The 21,620-nt window shown below is 44.6% G+C and overlaps 1 protein-coding gene across 2 annotated transcripts in view; it reads left to right on the top strand.

Moving 5' to 3' along the window:
• Positions 1–7,624: 7,624 nt before the first annotated feature.
• Positions 7,625–21,620, top strand: part of LOC146188612 (uncharacterized) — a 37,118-nt gene continuing 23,122 nt past the window's right edge. Inside the window, exons 1-2 of one of the 2 annotated variants that reach the window (XM_084603150.1) lie at positions 7,625–7,732; positions 18,774–18,842. In XM_084603150.1, the coding sequence (XP_084459276.1) occupies positions 7,637–7,732; positions 18,774–18,842 (165 nt within the window). In that variant the 5' untranslated portion in view covers positions 7,625–7,636. Of the gene's footprint in view, positions 7,733–17,992; positions 18,169–18,773; positions 18,843–21,620 lie in introns of those variants that run through there. The other variant, XM_084603151.1, reaches the window with a different exon arrangement.

The raw sequence follows: 21,620 nt of genomic DNA on the forward strand, positions 1-21,620 counted from the left end.
TCGCCTAGATCTATAGCTTGTGTACTAGCTCTCGTATCAGGGCCGGGATTTTCCTCAACGTCGCCTGCAATTAAGAGCAACCTGTAGGATGGGGGTTTATTGAGCAGATCAGCAGGACTCGATCAGCAGGAGTTGCCAGATCAGCGGCGAACACAGCGACAGCGAACAGAGTCAGGTCGAACACGCGCAGCGTTCACGATACAACGGCCTGAATGTTCCTCGTGCACTTCGTCCTCTTCACAATTACCCGCGGCACGAAGAGGAGACATCCTGGTGACTTACGGCATGAGCGAGACGGCAGGGTCGTAATAGGGCTTGAGGCGCTGGACGTGAACAATCTCGCGTCCGCGCCAGCGTAGATTATGAGACGGCTTAAGAGGTTCCAACACATAATTAACCGGAGAGGTGCGCTCCAGAACTCAGTATGGGCCATGATAGTTACAAAAAAATTTTGAAGACATCCCAGGAGCATTGGAAGGTATCCACAGTCACAAAAGAGCTCCAGACGAGAAGTCTCGTGTCGTGTGTCAGTTGTTATGGGTGCATTTATTGCGGTACTGGGAGTTAGCCGTGAATGCGCGGGCAATTTGTTGACAGTCTTCCGCAAGCTGGGCTGCTTGAGACGCAGGAATACACTCTGATATGCCTGGCTGATACGGGAGTATGGTGTCGATTGTAGCAGAGGGGTGACGGCCGTAGGGGAGAAAAAAAGAGAGAAGCCAGTAGTAGACTGCTTTGCGGTATTGTATGCGTATGTGACATACGGAAGGACGAGGTCCCAGTTTGAGTGGTTGGAGGAGACGTACATAGAGAGCATGTCGCCAAGGGTACGATTGAAACGCTCAGTGAGGCCATTAGTCTGGGGATGATAGGCGGAGGTGGTTCTATGAATAATGTTTCACTTGGTGAGAAGGGCGTTCACAACGTCCCTCAAGACCACACGTAATCTGTTGCTGAGCAGCTCTCGAGGTGCGCCGTGGCGAAGAACAAATCGCTGCAAAATGAAGCAAGCTACTTCTGATGCTGTGGCAGATGGAAGTGCGGCGGTTTCTGCATACGTCGTCAGATGATAAACGGCTACGATTGCCCAGCGGTTGGCGGCTGCTGTGTAGGGAAGCGGCCCGTACAAATCAATGCCGACGCGATCGAAAGGGCGTGGTGGCCTGGGTAATGGAGAAACTCTCCAGCAGAACGTTGAGGGGATGGCTTGCGACGTTGACAGGTGAGGCATGAGCGAACGTACTTGAGTACGCAGGTGTACATGCCCCGCCAGTAGTAACACAGCAAGAGGCGAGTGTACGTCTTGAAGACGCCCGCGTGACCGGATTGTGGGTCAGCATAGAAGTAGTCACAGATTAGCAAACGTAGCTGCCGGAGAATAACTAGCAATCACTTGCTGCCATCTACGCAATAGTTGCGGTGGTAGAGGAGGTTATCACGAATGGAGAAGTGCGAAAATTGGCGGTGGAGAGCACGCGATGGAGAAGCAGCTGTAGGACTGGAGATAAAATCTAGGAGAGAATTTATCCAAGGATCTTGCCGCTGCGCTGACGGCATGTCATTGATGTGAAGCGATGGCGGGGAATCGTCGGAAGAAGAAAGGCTCGCGACCTCAACTCTAAGGGGGCAGCGGGAAAGTGCCTCGGCGTCGTGATGCTTGCGGTCGGAGTGGTGAACAATACGGCCATCATATTCCTGAAGGCGAAGAGCCCATCTTACCAGTCTGCCGGACGGGTTTTTCAGTGAGCAAAGCCAGCAAAGCGCATGGTGGTCCGTCACTACGTCAAAAGAGCGGCCATAGAGGTAGGGGCGGAAATTTGTAAGAGCCCAAGTAATTGCTAAGCACTCTTTTTCAGTGACAGAGTAATTGGGCTCACCCTTCGTGAGTGTACGGCTAGCATAGGCGACCACGTATTCAGTATAACCGGATTTGCGCTGAGCGAGCATAGCGCCGAGACCAATACCACGGGCGTCCGTGTGGACCTCAGTAGGCGCTATGGGGTCGAAGTGACGTAGGACAGGCGGTGCCGTGAGGGTGCGGCATAAAGCATTGAAGGCATCGTTGGGCGACCACGACGAAAGGTCAGGAGTGCTCGACACAAGGTCTGTCAAGGGAGCAGCAATGGAAGCAAAATTTCCAATAAAGCGGCGAAAGTAAGAGCACAGCCCGAGGGAGCTACGTATACTTTTGATAGAAGTCGGTTTGGGAATGGCTGCTACGGCACGAAGGTTGGCAGGATCTGGAGATACACCTTCTTAGGAGACAACGTGGCTGAGAATGGTGAGCTGGTGGGCGGCAGAACGCCATATTTTTTTCAAATTGAGCTGAAGTCCGGCATCAGATAGGCAGGTCAAAACGTGCTTCAGACGGTAGAGGTGTGTATCAAAGTCAGCACAAAAGACGACAATGTCGTCGAGGTAGCAGAGGCACGTCTACCACTTTAGGCGACGCAAAATGGTGTCCATCATCCGCTCAAATCTTGCCGGGGCATTACAAAGGCCAAACGGCACAACTGTAAATGCGTACAAGCCATCGGGTGTTAAAAAAGCAGTTTTGGGGTGATCAGCCGCTTCCAGGGGAACTTGCCAGTACCCGGAACGTAAATCTAATGAAGAAAAGGGTTCGGCGCCTTGCAAACAATCGAAAGGGTCGTCGATGCGTGGGAGAGGGTAGTCGTCATCTCGCGTAGTTTTATTAGGGCGGCGATAATCGACACAGAAGCGGATAGAACCGTCTTTAGTGTTTACAAGGACAACAGATGACGCCCAAGGGATGCTTGAGGGTTGAATCACGCTATTCTGAATCATTAGGTGGACTTGCTCTTCAATAGTCTGGCGTTCGGTTGCAGCAACACGATAGGGGCGCTGTCGCAGTGGTGCGTGGGTGTCGGTGTCGATGCGATGAGTGACTGTAGAAGTTCGACCCAAAGAACTTTGATGAGAGTCGAAGGAGGAGCGAAAGTGATGTATTAGGTTCAAAAGCTGAGTGCGCTGCGCTGAGGAAGATCGGCGTCGATGGAACTTAGGAACCACTCTGTAGAGGGGGTAGCGGGCGCAGGTGAAGTGGGACTCAGCGCAGTCACGGCAGTGTGCGGCGCGTAGTCAGGTTTCTCAGAGATCAGAAGAGATGCGATTGGTTGGATACTGCCGAGGAATTCACCATGGTGCAAAGCAGCAGGGGGGTTAAATTGGTTAGATACCCATAACATAGAAAAGCTAGCGGAAATAGCGAGCACAGCTTAGGCCAATGGAAGGCACTTGTGGTGCCGGAATGTATGGCCTGGTGTGAAGAGAACGATATCTTTGGCGACGAGGGATTTAGCATAGGAATTTGATGGATCAGCATCTGGTAAGGCATCGGGCAAACTCTCGAACCCCCCTTTAGCTCGAGCACAATCGATTAAAGCAGCGTGACGCGACAGGAAATCCTAGCCTAAAATTACAGCGTGTGAGCAACTTGGCAGCACGAAGAAATCAATCGTATCAAGGCAATTCTGGATAACTACTCGAGCGGTGCACGCTGCTAAAGGCTTGATATGCTGAGCGCTGGCCGTTGGCAACGGAAGTCTCGCAATTTGCGTCTTCACTTTCTTTAAAAAGCTACATAGTTTTGCGCCCATAACCGAAATCGCAGAACAAGTCTCAATTAGAGCCATGACAGTAACACCCTCTACGAAACCTTCAATAAGGTTAAGCGGCTATAGATGAGGACCTGGGAAGGTCAACGGGGTCGCAGTTCTCGCCTCAGGAACTGCTACCTCTAGTTTTCCTCACGTGACGCGTTCTGTTGACGTCGCATCGGAGAGATAGAGCAGCGTCGCGGCGACGGTGAACAGCGGTAGAACATCTCTGAGCGGTCTACGGAGAAATGATGGCAGCTGGGGGCTCAGTAGGCGCGGAATACTGATGCCTCGAAGACCAGTACCCAGGGCCATGAGTGGGTGGTGCCGACAGTGGGAGACGGTTTAGGCAATAACGAGGAATGTGTCCAGCCAGCCTGCAAGTGTAACAATTTGGCCGGTTATCTGTCGTGCGCCAGGGATTGCATGGTCTTGGAGCCGGTCGAATAAACTGCGCAGGTTCTCGAGCAGGACCAGGAGGCGGCTGAACGTAGGCAGGTTGCGGCGGAGCATATGTAGGTGGTTGAGGGGGCAGCAACAGCCGTATATCTCAACGGGGCTGCGACCGGCATGGATTGAGGGGCTGGAGGAAGTGATTCAGCTACCTGTTCTTGAATAATCTGGCGCAAACTGGGAGCTAGGTGTGAGGAAGGCTCTTCATGAAAGGACATAAGGGAGAGCTGTCAAGCAACTTCTTTCCTAATGAAGCTCTTGATTTGTGGCAGGAGCGCAGAATGTTCAGCTGCATCTGTCAAGCCAGCAAGCGAGTCAGAGTGCATGGTGTTCCCGCGATTTATGGCCCTTTGCGCAGTTTATCATAACTTTGACACAGTGTCACCACCTCCGCGACGGTGCGGATACCTCGAGCAGTCAGCATCGGAAAACCGTCGTCATCGAGGCCTTGCAGAATGTGTTTGATTATGTCGGCCTCTGACATATGTGCGTTCACGCGCTTGCACAAGTCGACGACGTCCTCGATATAACCGTGAATTTCTCGGCAACCTCCTGAGACCGCGCACGCAAGCGCTGTTCAGCGCGGAATTTCGTCACAGCCAGACTGTCGAAAACTTCAGAGAAGCTGGCTTTGAACACGGATAATGATGGAATATCCGCTTCGTGGTTTCGAAACCACAGATTTTGTACGCCCGTGAAATAGAAAATCACATCGCTTAACTTCGTTTCCGCGTCCTATTTGTTGTGTGTGCTCACTCGATCATAGGATGTGAGCGAGTCCTCGACGTTATGGTCGTCAGCGCCGCTGAAGATGGCAGGGTCTCGCTGGCGGAGGGAGCCGGGACAGATGATGGCCGATCCAACTTGTACGGCTTGGCGGTTAACGTCCTCAGGCATTGCTGGACGTGGTAATGTACGGCTGCGGAGTTCCAGGACAAGAGGATAGATTTTAACCGACAGTTCCACCAAAGTTAAAATGGGGGTTTATTGAGCAGATCAGCAGGACTCGATCAGCAGGACTGGGCAGATCAGCGGCGAACACAGCGACAGCGAAGAGTCAGGTCCAGCACGCGCAGCGGTCGTGATGCCACTGCCTGGAATGTTCCTCGTGCACACAAACTTTTAACGACCTTAATGCACTCAGATATTATGAGAAAGAGCTCTTCTGGGCGCAGAAACAGCAATAGGCAACGGTCTCCAGCCTTCTTGCTATACATAGTTGGGTAGCAACTAACCGGCACAATGAAGTAACACTAGACAATAGTTATCCGCATCGCTGTGCTTTCTTGGTACCCACTGAATGGTTCAAGAGGCAAGACTTCGTTTATATCTGCTTATACAGACCACGTTACCGTCGACGGTGATGTGAAAGCGTTTGGTGGTACCTTGAAAGACACCCCTTTGTTGATTACACTATCTTGTTCCGCGCTGAGACACGTTCCTTGATGAACTTAATGTTGGTGTCAAGGCGCGTAGAAAACGTTGCTTTCATTGTCGGTGCATCCAGCAGAAACCAGGGATGCAAAATATGCAGAATTACGTAAATGGTAGATATTAGTCATCCGCAGTGTTGTACTGTCTCCGTGCCCACTGAAGAGTTCAGGTAGCGAAGCCTGGTTTATATCGACTCGTATTGATGACGTCACTGTCGACGGTGATGTGAAGGCATTTAGTTGTAATTTTAAAGAAGCTCCATACACCCTCTTGTTCCGCGCTGTAGAATGTTCCTTGATGAACTTAAGGTTGGTGACGAGGCATGTAAAAAACGTTTCTTGCGTCGGCGATGAACCCAGTAGAGACTAGGGATGCGAAAATCTGCACAACGAAGTAACGGTAGACATTAGCCATCCGCATCGCTGTGCTGTCTCCGTGCCCACTCCAGTAGAATGGACATTCCAGTTCCCTCTGGCGTGCCTATGTTGGGTGTTTGTAAGAGTTAGCTGCATGTCAGCGGTACCGATCCTCCCTGCCCAGTTTCTCAGAAAGGAATTTTATCCATTTGTGTTCATTCAGCTTTGTAGCATTCTCTCATGCAGCACATTCTCAAACAGTCCCTTCAAGTCGATGGTTAGCATATATTGTAAACGCTTGACAGATCTTCATTCCTGAATTTTATGACCGTTTCGTTTACGCACGACCTACTGCGAAGTCCCAATATTGCCTAGAGGAAGACGTCATTATCCTCCACGTACCTTTCCAATCAGGTTTGGATGGCTCTATCTTATAGCCTTTCTAAGCGCAATTTCAGCGACAAGGATCGAAGGGCCACCATTGCAGGAGGTCAGCTACTTTTTTGGGACAGTTGCTAACTCACAGGCTTGCATTTTTGGAGGGACTGGCCCTTCCTCCCAGAGCTCTCTTTGACAGAAGTGAAAAAAACATGAAACCTGTTTGTTTCTTATCTTTCAGACGACTGCGTTGTTCAGACTATTCGCTCCTGGTTTGAACTCAATTCAACACACAGCGGCTCTATTAATCCCAAACCAAAACATAAAAGCCAGATCACTATTGCCAATAAGGAAACAAGCTATATGTTGCATGTATGATCACATCACCTGAGTCGACCCACTATCGTAGAGAAACCACGCCAGGTTCATTGATCGCAGTAGGCAACCGTCCAGTGATACCAAATCTGTCGGCAAGAAGGGAAAGCAATTACGCGGTGGGGTGAAAAATGTGTGCCAAACCCTGAAATGAACAAAAATATATCGAGGCACATGATGTATTTCAAGCTTTGTGAAGATATCTAATACCTAAAAAATACCCACCTCTTCAATTGAATTTGCACAACACCATTATCACTCGTTCTTTTCTAACGGGTAACTCCGCTGATAGGATTGACTCAAGCAATAGTTTTAGGGCTGCGCTGTCATGATTGGTGTCACGTAAACTATGCTGTATGTCTCTGTTCAGGTTTCATTGCTGCAGCATATGCCAAAGTGCGAAATATATTCATTCCCTGAACATTTCCCTAGCTAAATTATACCATGAGTAACGGAGCAGTCTACATGCCTCCTATCGTGTACAAAGTACGCTCTTTAAACTCGAGCTTTGGGTTTTTAGGTTAAAGAGTTTTCCGCATCATATATTGCTCAAAGTTTCTACGTTTCCTTAGGACCAGTTGCGCCAGCGGTTAGAACACTCGACGGATGATCCCAAGGCGTTTGGTTGAATACAAGCGGCGCTGCCCGCACGTCAAAACAATCACTGTGCTTGAAATTTCCAGAAATCATTACTATTGCGTCCCCATAATTTGTGCTATTTGGCATGTTACTGAGCAAACATAACCAACTTTCTGCAAGACTTCGAAAGTTTCTAATCTTGTTTTTGCTTAAACTCTCCTTTGACACTGAAATAATGAAAGAAAATGCAGAAAATTGTAACCAACAAAATGTAATGTTTGTCATCGATTGCTTGAGATATGCGTATGGGCATTTGAGTGAGAGCAAAATTCAGCATGCCTTCAAATTTGAAAAGCAGAAGCCGAAATGTTCTGGCATGTTAGGGTCCCATTGTTTTTCTATACACTTCTTTTGCTTCGTACAGCTCTTGGTCCGAGACTTATGAGGGCTAAGGCATTGTTTGGAGCAATCATGAAGGACTGTCACCAGGCAATCTTCGTCATCATGAAGAACATCGATCCTAAAAAGTTTAAAACGGTAAGGAATTTCGTGGTTGATGTTTCCAAACATATATGACAATATATTACAAAAAAGCTTCAAATATGTTTGTTTCATACTGCATGTAACATAGCACCGACATATTCCTTAAAATTGTTACTATAATGACAACAATAACAACTTCATAAAATCCCTTTCTATGAATGCAACATCCTAACCCCAACTTGACTTGCAAGTTATGGTAGTAGCAACTGAGGAGACTGATGTGCTGTGTTGGACGATATTTGTGTGAATACAGCACTGACATAAGATCTTTTGAATTTAATGCTTAAGCATTTTCTAAAACAACTTTCATTTCCCCAATAAAATAGTCATTTAAGGCATATAAATAGTGCTCGGAATACCTATCCAAAACAATCAGCATTGCGCCCAATTATATACAGGCGCTTTTATAATACGAAACAAAACCTTTCGCTTCATCCTTTAACCTCACGCAAATCTTGACCACACCATGCCGTAATATTCGATTTAAGATAGAATAAGGAACATGTGAACATGAACACTTAGCGAATAGGTGTATAGTTTTCATTTTCGACGTTTGGCGTTTCATACAACCTTGAGGTTTGATAGAAGAAAATATATTAATAGCGTTAGCAAGGTGTGTATGTGTCTATGCAATTGACACAGAATCAGCTACCGGTAGATTGATTAGAAATATTATGCTTGCTGCGAGCGCTAGAGTGAATTAAAATTAGCATTATTTTTAGGTTAGGACGAACGATAAATATTAGGAAAGTGAAAGTATTGTTGCGAAAAAATAAAGTCCAAAAAATGGCCCTTTTACTACGTGTGCAATCGCTTGTAGCGCTTCTGAAACTGATCGTGGTCCGCTATGTTGCGTCTTAAGACACATATCGAACAAGTCGACGTTTATAGGCAGGAAATACTCAGCGATTAGTCTACCAAAAAGATATATATATATATATATATATATATATATATATATATATATATATATTATGTCTATGGTACTCATCTGTTTCTTGCTTGGACAGAACAGTTTTTATATTATCAAATTTATTGGTGCCCTGAACAAAAGAAAACGCATATACTGTTATAGCAACAAATACTGCATTCATATATCTTAAACGCCTGCTTTTTCTGCCACCTAATAGTGTGCTCTCTACAAAGCAAAGTCTGGGTTGTTTGGAAAAAAAGAAAAAAGAAAGTATAAATGCTATAGGGGACACTGGAGCACGACATTTAAGGGTATGACGCATCAGCGCAGGTTAACGAGCGCCATTATGTCTCGCTTCAACGAAGCTATGCGTACGAGCATAAGTAATCTACGAGTAGCGTGATTGACATGACATGCAGAATTACTGCATGTTTTTTTTGCATATTCTACATGAAATGAGTAATTGCAGTTCGCAGCTCGCCCTAATATTCTGATCTCATTCTTGAAACAATGGCTGAATCAGTGCCCGGCCGTGAGAGCTGCCAGTTACTGCTGCCGCAATGTTTGCTATTTCCTTGCGAAAGCTACATTTAGGCTAGTTGAAACGCATTTTAAGGAGTCAGGCAGAGGCCACTACTTCGAATGCACCGTTACCATGGCAAACAGCTGCGCCTCTGTAGTTGCTACAGAGCGGAAGATCATAGAGGAGGAGGGTAGCAGCATCCCAGCAGCAGTGCACGTCGGCGCGGAGATGAGCAGAAGGGTAGTTTCCGCACCGCACATGAGCGCGCCGCCGATAAGAGCAGACCAAGAGGAGGAAAGCGTCGGCCGGCATCGCATTCGCGGGGAATAAAAGTGATTTCGGCATAGAAAGCCGTTGAACTTTGATGCTTTCAACAAAGCGCTGGTAATGTTCAATAATATTCTACATGAAATGAGTAATTGCAGTTCGCAGCTCGCCCTAATATTCTGATCTCATTCTTGAAACAATGGCTGAATCAGTGCCCGGCCGTGAGAGCTGCCAGTTACTGCTGCCGCAATGTTTGCTATTTCCTTGCGAAAGCTACATTTAGGCTAGTTGAAACGCATTTTAAGGAGTCAGGCAGAGGCCACTACTTCGAATGCACCGTTACCATGGCAAACAGCTGCGCCTCTGTAGTTGCTACAGAGCGGAAGATCATAGAGGAGGAGGGTAGCAGCATCCCAGCAGCAGTGCACGTCGGCGCGGAGATGAGCAGAAGGGTAGTTTCCGCACCGCACATGAGCGCGCCGCCGATAAGAGCAGACCAAGAGGAGGAAAGCGTCGGCCGGCATCGCATTCGCGGGGAATAAAAGTGATTTCGGCATAGAAAGCCGTTGAACTTTGATGCTTTCAACAAAGCGCTGGTAATGTTCAATATGCGGCTTGAATGCCCCGCCGGGGTGGTGCAGTGGTAAGACGCCCGACTACTGTGCCGGAGTTCCCGGGTTCGAACCCGACCGCGGCGGCTGCGTTTCGATGGAGGCGAAACGAAGAGGCGTCCGTGTGCTGTGCGATGTCAGCGCACGTTAAAGATCCCCAGGTGGTCGAAATTACTCCGTAGCCCTCCACTACGGCTCCTCTTTCTCTCTTTCCACTTTCATTTCCACCTTCCTCCCTTCCCTTACGGCGCGGTTCGGGTGTCCACAGAGCAAGTGTGACAGTTACTGCGCCTTTCCCTTCCTGTGAACCAATTTAATTTAATTTTAATGCGGCTTGAACACCCGCATGTAAAGCTCTCGCTCCACATTCGGTTCAGCAGTGTTGAAGCCCTCTAACTTTCCTCGCACAATGTTGACGCCGGATTTCCTGAGCACTGAACCCTTCAGCGCTGTATTCTTAAAATAACTAGATCTCAATTGCCATGGGCGATAACAATGATTTACATCTAGATTTTCTCCGGCTTTTGAGTTCTGTAAATATTCCTAGCCCATGTACATTCTGAAGTCGTAGCTTCAAGGCTCCCAGTGAGCAAAATGCGGGTCGTTCTCATCTCGTCATCAGCCGTCGTGTCCCTAAAAACCTCTTAAGGCCGCCAAATTTATGACATTCCTGCTCCATAATCTTCGACGTACATTTCAATGGTCACAAAATGCTGCTATGAACTGTGACGAGGTAGGAAGTAGTGAGTAATGCCATATAAAGTGTCGAGACATATATGAAATATTTTACATTGAGAAAGGAAACTATTTTGTTTAAATAAAATTTGTATTTACAATCATCATCTAGCATTCGAGCCCGTTACTCTTTTTTGCTAGCCAGATATGCTGCCGACTGGGCCACACTACACTTTCAATGAGCATAATATATATAACGTTGAAAGAATGTTCTATATACATTAACTACGTAAAATGCACAAGAAAACAGAGTCAGTTCAACAAGATCCACGATAGGACGACCCAGATCAACAAAGCTCAAGATATGTTGAAATGTTATACGATGCAAAACTTGCACAGTGATACAATTCCTTTAATTGCGCAATTCTTTTATCGTCTAATATGTGTTAGAAAAAGTGATTCTCAATGCCCGTCCAGAACACGCGCTTTCCAAACGCTCTATTTAAATTACAAATAACACGTCTGAATGCTCAGCAACAAATAACTATTGAGTGATGTATTTTAAATAATTCGTGTCACAGCAATGATCACTTGTGCGCCTGACGCTGTAGCTAGCGCATGTTTACAATTATATCATGTGCTAATGCGCCTATGTTGCTACAAAACGGTAGTGCAAATTAGGGTAGTTTTTTATTGGTAATCGCGAAAGGGTAGTGAAAAAAAATCCATTTCCTGCATTTCTGTTTTATCTATGCCGCTGCCCACCAACATTTCTTTAAAAAACATCTTCTAGAGAATATCATTTAGAAGCCACATCATTCCTCTTCTTCTCTCCATAAAATAAAAAAAGAATATTTGCCTCACCCCAATCTTCTTTTGCCAACTATCGCAGGTACCATATGGCACTAAGACGGATGCCGCAATTTCGTGCGCAAGGATTTCAGGTTCATGGTCGAAAGAAGCATCCGCGGAACACGTCGGCATATATGTGCATCGTGTCTTTGCTCAGCACTAAATCTGGTCCTCACGACACCCGCAATTTGGTGCGAACGAGTACAATATCAAACAAGTTATAATTTGGCGAATTCAATGAGGACATCCAAACTGCGCAGGAACATCCCCTAATCTGGTCCCCTAACAGCCCAAATTGATTATTTAGGTTTTAACCGACATTATCGTCTTTATTCGTGATGGTGAATTCAGAAGTGAACCCCAAATTTAGAACTCACCTCCCGTAAATATAGCATCTGCAGCCCCTGAATTGGAATCTTCTTAATATCACAAAAATTACATAACCTAACATAAGCATGGCCAACTAAGTGATAACTTTATCATTAAGTGTGGAACTTCTAAAATATGGCCTTCTCGAACCTCTAAACATTAGGTCCGAATGTCATCAAAAGCGGTATCCACCCTAATTACTAATCCAACTAAGCGATGTTTTAAAAACAGGTCGATGCCCCTCGAAATTTGGCTGTCCCATTGCCGCTGAAATCGGACTATCTCCAACATTGACCAAAATTTCCGTCCAACCTGATTTCGCTATGGGTACCTTAGTGCTGACCTCCAAATTTAGGTGGACTCTCAAAACCTCTCCTCTTCGAACAGCCGAAATATGAACTTGCCCAGTTTTGTCCTAAATTCATTCCCAACATACTCAGACTCAAATGTGAGTTCTAAATTCTGTGTCGCCAGTCCTAAAATTTAGCCTTCCTTCATGAGTAGAATATAACGTCGCCGAAATCGCACCAATCCATGTCCTACAAAGTTTCCTAGATATAAATTTTGATGGGTCACCTTTCGGTTTCCGCTTCCTTAAATTCTCAGCATTTCATTAGGATTTAAAAATAATGGACGTGCAACCGAGTTTGCCTGTAACCAGGTCAATGGCACCTTCGATATTTCGCAGTGCTACCCACACAATATGGCTACCTGTGCATGCGCTGTTTCACTACATATTAGAAAACATCAGCATCTATCTTTATTTTTAATATCTCCATTTCAGCGATGACTGACAAATTTAGGAGGACCACCTAAAAAATTAGGTTCTCAAGAACTTACAAACTTGCGTTATATAGAATTTCACCAAAACTTGAGTCCGACATATTCTCTCTATTGTTAAGCCAGTGATGACTATTAGATCGACTTGCGGGATATTTATTCTGTAGGCACCAGATATTCGCCTTCGCGAAATTTCTTCAAAGTTGATTTCGAACTAAGAGGAGTACGGCCAACGCACTGGTGACTTTATTATATAGGTGGGAAAAACTGTTATTTTCTCCCTGAACCACAAAATGTTTCGTTCATTCAAATTTGTCCAAAATTACTCTACATTCCAAATCAACATTGGTCATTCTATGCGAAACCTCCCGTACTCCGAAAGCGACCATCGCAAGTTCTGCAAAATATCTGGCATATGGGTGATTTTGCGAAATGTCGCTTGTTGAAGCTTTAGTCTCGAGAAAACGTTTCCATGCACAAGCTCTATTTGAAGCTTCCGTGAAAACGACATATAATGTAAACGGAAAACAGTAGGAACAACATGTGAAACAAGCTTTATAAAACATAATATTTTCGAGTATTTCTCACGCCTTGTTCTTGCTTTCGAGTTCGCGAAAGTAAAAAAAAAAGTATTTGTCGCATTCCATCATGCCCTGAGAATGCAAAAAATATGAAATTTGAGAAAACATTGAATGGTAGTTCGGTATTGAATTTGACTAGATATTGTAACGATTTAGAAGTTGGTTTAAGTATTATCGAAAGTAGTCTAAACATGCCGAAAAAAGGTGCTTTGTAAACATATAATTCTACGTTGCAAGAATCTGAACACTGACTAATCTAAAACCTGACCTCGTTATCAAGACTGCTGGCAAAGGTGGTAGCAGAGTGATCCTCCCAGTTGAAAATTACAAGAAAGACGCATAAAGACAGGTTAACAACTCTTGCCACAATGAAAAGTTAAATACCGATCCTACAGAACAGTTCAGTGAAGTCATCCTGAATAAAATAGGAGATCTATTCGCCAGGGAACTAATTACCGAGATTGACTATAAATTTCTTAAGCCGACAAACAAACCAGCAGGTCGATTTTACCTATTGCCCAATGTCCACAAGGTTTCCGCAGTAGCCTTGTTTACGCCAGACCGAACCAGAATGACCAATTGTTTCTAACAATATTACGCCTACAGAAAACCTCTCAATATTCCTAAATCATCATCTAGTCTACCTCCAGACCCAGCGTCCTTCGTTTGTGCAGGACACGTCTCACTTTGTCCGAAGTATTGAGCGTATTAATAACACCACCGATCTTGCAGATGATTGTATACTTGCCACACGTGAGGTTGCGGTACTCTACAATAACATTTCTATCGATGAAGGTATCGACGCCCTCTCTGGAGTATTAATAAGCAAGCGCCATCCACATGCTTCTGAAGTTTATTTCTCGCTCGCTCCTTAAACTAGTCCTAACTTTAAATTGCAGTGAGATTGCTGGAAAACGTATCAACAACCTTAGATATGCGGATGATACCACTTTATTGGCAGAAAGTGAAGTTGAGTTCAAGAGACTTCTGATGCGCGTACAAGAAGAGAGTGAGAAGTTTGGCTTTAAACTGAACATTAAAAAAGACAAAGACCATGGCGTCTTGCCCTATCAAGTCCTGGAGCATCAAGGGACAAGAAATGGAAGCCGTGACAGATTTTCTCTTCTTGAGATCCAAGATTACCCCGGAAGGTGACTGCAGCCATGAAATTAGGAGACGACTGCTTTTGGAAAAGAGAGTCATGGCTAGCATTGACCGCCTTGTTAAGACCGGAGACATCAGACTGCTAACCAAGATCCGTATAACTCGTGCTATGGTCTTTTCAGTTGTGATGTATGGATGCGAGAGTTGGACTGTGAAGAAAGCTGACCGCCGACGAATTGACGAGTTTGAATTGTGGTGCTGGCGTAGACTATTGAGAGTTCCTTGGACTGCCAGAAGATCACATCACTCGATATTGTCAACCATAAACCCTGACTGCTCATTGGAGGGTCAAATTCTAAAGTTAAAACTTAGCTACTTTGGTCATCTGTTGAGAAGAGAGGAGTAGCTGGAGAAAGCTTTGATGGGAAAGGTTGAGCGTCATCGGAAAAAGGGTATGCAGCGAACGCGATGATTAGATGGCATCCTCGAGGCGCTGCAGATGAAGTTATGTGATGTTAGGAAGATAGCGGCAGACCGTAAAGCGTGGCGTGACATGGTCCTTAGGGTCATGAAGAGTCGGACACGACTGAACGACCGAACTGAACTGAATTCTAAATTATTTCGGGTTTGATTCATTCTATTATCTGCATTTATATTTTGAGCCAGCATTGGATATCCACTTGCGCCAGCTTACGCTAATATATTCATGGCAGTTCTAGAATTCAATATACTAAACTCATTTCCGGAAAAGCCGCCTATATACCTTCGCTATAATGACGTTATTTGCATGATACGGCAGCATGGATCAGAATAACTCTAGTCATTCGTCTCACATCTTAATATTTATCACAGTAACATTAAATTCACTTGTCAGTCGTAGCAATTAAAAGTCGACTTTCTCGACACCATGGTGTCAGTGTAAAATCGAAAACGTAAACTTCCTTGTACAGAAAGCCAACAGATAAGCAACAAGGCCTAGATTTTGCGAGATATCGTAAGCAAGGAGTATTTGTAGAACAGGCGACACGGCTTAGATTAATATGCAGCGATGATAATGACTACCTGAATAGACTACATTCATAGAAAGCAACACTGATCCAGAGGAACTATTCCGGTAACTTCCTTAATATGGCCCTCGAACAAGCCAGCCCCTAAACTGCAACGATGTGCTCAAGAAACGACCAAGGGCCAACACTAAACGCCAGCCTTCTTTTGTAACTATATACATTAATGTCCTTCCAAACATCAACAATATTCTGCGGAAATACGCTTTCCACGCTAACATTTAATGAACGCCTGAAGAGAATATTCCCGGAGGCACCAAGGGTAATATGGAAACGTAACGCAAACCACAGAGATATTCTAGTAGATTCTAAATTCGACAACAAGCATCCAACACAACCACACCCTTGGTCTCGACTTAGATGTAAGACGTGCAGTCATATACAAAAAGACACCACGGTTGAAAGAAATGCAAGCGATATCACTTTTCACATTAAATCAGGCTTTAACTGCATATTTTCAAACGTTGTGTACCTTCTAGAATGCTTCTCCTGTCATAAACAGTACATCGGAGATACAGGGCAACCAATGAACATAAGGCTTAATGAGAATTGGGCAGACAAAGGCAAAAGCCTCCCTAAAGCAGTTTCCCAGCATTTTAATCAGAAAGAGAATAAGTTCGAAGAAATTTAATTATATGTTCTCCAGGCAGCCTTTAAATATGCAAGGAGAGAAAATATAGAGAGTCATATCTAATTCATAAATTTAGAACATTGGAACCTACAGGAATACATACCTCTAAAGGAACGTTACAATCCCTTACATATATTCTCTCTGCATTATAACTATTCGGGAAAACAATGCCACACAGTGTTACTGGTACAGTTTATTCACAACTCATGTACACTCTATTCCTCTCTGTGATAGCATAAGCTAGACATTTTTCTCCAAAAACAGATTTCCCCCCATACCACTTGATTTTGTTTGTCTTCGTCCTTTCTTCTTTTGCATGTCAGTTGTGGTTCACTATGCGGTTATTATTCTGTGTCTTTATGACCCCCCCCCCCCCCACACACACACACTTTACAGAAAGCTTGTAGACGTTTTCCCCTTATTATATATATATATTCCTTATCAGGGCCCTCTGCAAAGCATTTCCCTTTGTAAGATATATTGCAGTTTTTTCCAGTATTGTCGCTTTTACTTCTTTTTCTGGCCACAGGATTCCTGGTTCCAAGCTGAGAAATACATACTAAAGAAACCTTTTCTTTTTAATTCATGGACCCACTTCCTTCCAAATTCCTTCACCTACATACTTCTCACCCACGTTCCCCTCCCCAGGTTTTTTCTTTGGAAGCAAAAGCGTATTTAAGTCCCTGCCAGTGATGATCGCTTTGCCCAGGCGAAGACAAGTCCGCTAGTCGAAACGTTGGCTCAACCTGCGAACTACGGCGTACCCTATTTAACCTTGTTCAGTGCTCCTTCATTCCGTGTAAACCATCTTCTTCCTCTCATTCTACCTGGATACACTGCAAGGAGTTAGGTTTTGTTGATATTCCGTCTTTTATGGAGAGTCGTGCACATCGATGTCTTCTTTCAAGTCACAACAGTTTATGCAAGCCCGAATTGTTTAGAGGAAGAAATGTTTAAAATCCATATTGAGCTGCACTGGCACGCACTGAAGAACTATGACTTCACTGTGAAACAAGCAAATGTTCCCTTCTAACATAAAATTCCATTATGAATTCATGCTCTTTAAGGAGCTGTGTTGCTTTGCAAATGCGACACTTTTGTTAGTTAGGCATATCTCATTTTTAGGTCGCGAAGTGCTACACCAAAACTGTTGTCCAATCAATTTGACCATGGCAAAGTGTAGAAGAAACTGAGGGCAACTTTTTATTAAGTGAAAAGACTGAACTAAATCGTGGTGGTATATTCAGTGGCCTTTGGTAGATTGGCCTCCGCTCAGGAGAAGGAATCGTAACAAAATATGTGGTTAGGGCACCAGAAGTGACGTTTGCTAATTGTGCAAGGACTATGCCATCCATTCTTTACTGGAGGAAAATAACGGTATTGGCTGCTCTGCATTCAAGTGTGTAACCGGAATCACGACAGCAATAAAATATCAGGCATCATCCAGCGACAAAAGTGATGTATTCCTACCACATCCTTTTTGGTTGCTTGAGCAACACGGTGGGCGATATGCCATCTACATATTTCTGGTAAATTAAGGCGTGTTTTTTTTATTAGGTGGATATTCATTCGTGACATTTTATGAAGCCGAAACCAGTGTTTTGGTTCTAAGCGGTAATGATAAAGGACATCTAGCAGCCCGCGCTTATTCATCATAAAAAGCCATTGTCTCCCGTTTGAAAATTACAGTCCGCACTCCGCGTGACACGATTTAATTGGGTGCAGATTTTTTCTCAGTGTTAGTAATTTTATGGGAGATATATTCCATGCTCATTCTAACAGAAGCCGCCTGCAGAAATTGCGGTGGCATATTCAGTGGCTAATAATAGGCTTATGCAAATAGCCTTGTAATGAGTCCCTAGCTTCAGTTGTCTATTTCTCAGCGCTGTCTTCTTATGCGGCACAGCTGAGCTCTTGAAATATTCTTTCATATGTTTTGAAACTGATCACACATTTGTATTTAAAACTTGTTTGCGGAATCGCCATGCTGTGATTTAACATCTTCTATTGAATTGCTATTGGTTTTTGAGGTGACTTCGGTGTTTTTCAGGAGTTACAAAGTAAGCAGACTACAGTTTTGTTTGCACTGTCAAGCGGTAAACATTGAAAATTCTCATAATATTGTTGCCATCCTGTGAATTCATTTTTTTCTCTTTCTGGTCTTTAGAAGTTTTTAGTTGCTGAGGCGTTCCTATTCTCGTGTGTCTGATGATACGAAGCACCGTTATTATACTGTTGCACTGATATAACAATCTCCAAATGTACTAAGCGCCCAAAAGACCGATTACAGCTGCTGACCTTTTCCTCATCGACGAATTTCGAGAACCAGAACAAGGCACGTGACATACAATGAATATTCTTCATAGCTGCGAGTAGTAACACCCTGAGAATTGTTCCACATTTACGCGCTCACTTCGGGGACAACAGTTTCTTTTTCGCACAGTGCACTGAATAATCATGTAACATACGAGTCCCATTTATCAATGCTTTCTTTATTGGTTAAAAAAGCCATCATATCGCCTCCAAAGAAAATTTGTGCTGTCACGTAAACTTAGTTCACGAATGCTTCCCAATATATGGTTAAGCTTTTGCCCTAAAGCTCTGTAATATTGATTGAGATGACAATATAATCAACGAAAAAAATTACGAATACATATTTACGCAGTCTGTTGGCTACGCCTGCGCAATGATTGAGAACTGCATGACCAGCATACCTGTTAACACTACCTGGGTGGTAAGAACATTTTTCATTCTGTTAGTTAAAGCAGTGCTCACTCTTTATATCTGTGTTCGTGTGTGTGTCCATGTATCGAATGTAAAACACTCTTGAATTGAATTCGTGAGCCTACCCGATGAGTAGAACGCCGTAAGCATTGGGGATAAAACACCGGTGTATTCTAGGACCACAAAATCAGCACAGAGTGCATTACTGGTATTGCAGCGAACAAATTTTCAAACAAATGTATTTAGGTAGGTTTACAAGGCAGGTCAATATTCCGAGAAAAGAAGCCCCACGCTAACAATACATAGTTCGGCGTAAAGACAGGCTGCGGTGGAAGAAGCCACTCACGCAGGGTACCGCAACAGGCTTCGTCTCGAGGCTTGACAAGGGTGCAACCTCCACTGCAGGGCCAGTATAAAAAACACCCTGGACTTCCTCGGCGAACGTCACAACAGGCTACGACGTGCTTCACAATAATGGCGCCTCCCGGCAGCGTGTCCGAGTCCAAGCCGAGTTAAATCACCCCGTTAGCAGCTTTCTCGCTAATAAAGTTTCGCGTCGCGATTCATCGGATACCATGTAATGGCCGGACATGCACCGTCGTGGCTCACACGAGTGAACTCCCAATCGGGAAAAGAAAAGGAAGCTCGCGAGAGGGCCTGCGGCGCATAAGCTTGAATGTGTAGGGTATCAGGGTGCGGGGAGGCCGAACGTGTGCACACCATTCTATGTATAATGAAACAGTGCAGATATGATAAAGGGACAATATATGGTTGATGCTTCGACGGTGTGTCGGCATTCATCAGAAAATGCTGGTTCTCAGTCAACATACAAAGCGCAGTGTTGCTGCCCAAAGGATAAAAAAAAATGATGGACAGAGTGCGGAACTACAATATTACCAAAGGTAGCGATAAATGAATAGTAAGGATCTACTACAGGGACTCAACAACGGGGGAATGGGCTCGGGAAGACTTCTTGATTTGCAATTTGTAGCATGCATCAGGGAGACAATTTAAAGAACCTCTAGTTTTTCGTTGATTGCTAAAGAAATAGCAAGGGACTGCGCAGAGCGAATTTTAGAATGTTAGCTCAAGTCAACGTAAAAGGCATGTTTCATGCTTGTAGGGAAACTTCACATTCACCCAAACTAAAGCTGAAGCTTCAAAGCGAAACCGTGCTAAAATGATAATAATCATAACATATCCTCATTTTGGAATCAATCTTGCGTGCGGGTTAGTTGGTTACATGATTGTCTAGTTCTGGCTATGCATGGTGGGCTCTGTTTTCTGTTGTGTATGTGATGCATTATGCAACACCAGTACTTGTCAGGTTAGGGTTTTCATCCTGTTCTCTAGCCTTGATATTTAGCCGCTTTAACTCGACCAACACTGTGCACAAATTTATCATGATTCATAAAGCTAGAATCCGGTGTACAAAAAGGTTTTTTACTAGTCAATCACAAGTTGACGGCAATGTTATGCCGTGCAACTCAAATTGCCACCGTCGCAATCCCATTACATAATAAAGAAGAGCTCTCGCTTGACCTTCGGTTTACCTAGATGAGCCAATGTTAATGTCTGATGTGATCAGCGTGATGCACCATGGCTCCTTTTCAGGCCTAATTGGCAGCCCAAGAGAAACCCCAAGAGAGAGCTTCGCGCAGAGAACCGACACAGCGGGAGGGAGATGGGGGCTGGGACTTAGCGAATGATGAGAAAGCGCCCTAACAAATTTCACTGCGGCCAAAATTTATGAATCACAGCCTAAACCGCTGTCTAATTCGTCCGTCTCCTCGAGTACACAGCGGGCTCTTAGCCCCGTGTAATCGCAAACGGCAGTATGGACTGCAAGTGTGTTGGACGCGGAACTTGTTTCTCTGATTTTTACCAAATTCTTGCTGAAAAAAAGAGACGAAACACAAGGAGCGGAGAAATAACTGAGAGGTAATACGAATGAAGGCGTGGGAAGGGGATGGGTGGCCGTTTGGCATGCGAGGACAGCTACAGAAAATAGTGAGTTGAGCTTTGTTTCAGTCTGTACGAGGTTTATGTTTGAAATTCGTTTTAACTAGGACTACAGTAAGGACATTTATGAAAATTACGGTCTTTTTTCTAAGAAAATATCCATTCAAAGGATTAGGCATAATGCAGTTTAAAAACAAGCCTACAAAGATATTATTTGCAACAAAGAGATACCTACGTAGACACGTATATGCGAACTCGAATTAGGCAAGAATATGCAGAATTTCCATTCAAGTGGATGCAGTTAGCACAGAACCGGATTAATTTGAGGAATATGGGAGAGGCCCTTGCCCGGCAGTGGGTATAGTAAGGCTGCCGCTGCTGCTGCTGCTGATGATGATGATGATGCAGAATCGAGGTAGTCTTTACGTGAGGACATAAAGACGAGCAATACAAATAACATGCGCCAAGTTGCACAAACCTGTTCCCGATGCGGGTTTCTTTTTACAATGGCCAGAAGATATTGTTGAGATGATAATCCATATGGATGACGTTCTCTTTTGACTAGCAAAAAATACTCGCAAAAGTGGGTTGTAAATTATTAGCACAGACATTTAAAGCAGCGTTACTGGGCCATTCTCGAGAAAATCTGGAGTTGGCCTCATTGTCTCTGGCACTTGTAGTGCGGGCGATAAATCACAAGCATGCGCCTGGCAGGCGGTACTTCGCTGGTAGCATATTCGTGCACTGTCTGTTCATCATGTTGTGCGACGACAACAGGACACATGACATGGCCGATTCTGCAAGCGCTTCAAACTGGGCCTTCGTC

This window comes from Amblyomma maculatum, chromosome 5 (genome assembly GCF_055883805.1).
Source record: "Amblyomma maculatum isolate TAMU_Amacu chromosome 5, ASM5588380v1, whole genome shotgun sequence".
Lineage (NCBI taxonomy): Eukaryota > Metazoa > Arthropoda > Arachnida > Ixodida > Ixodidae > Amblyomma > Amblyomma maculatum.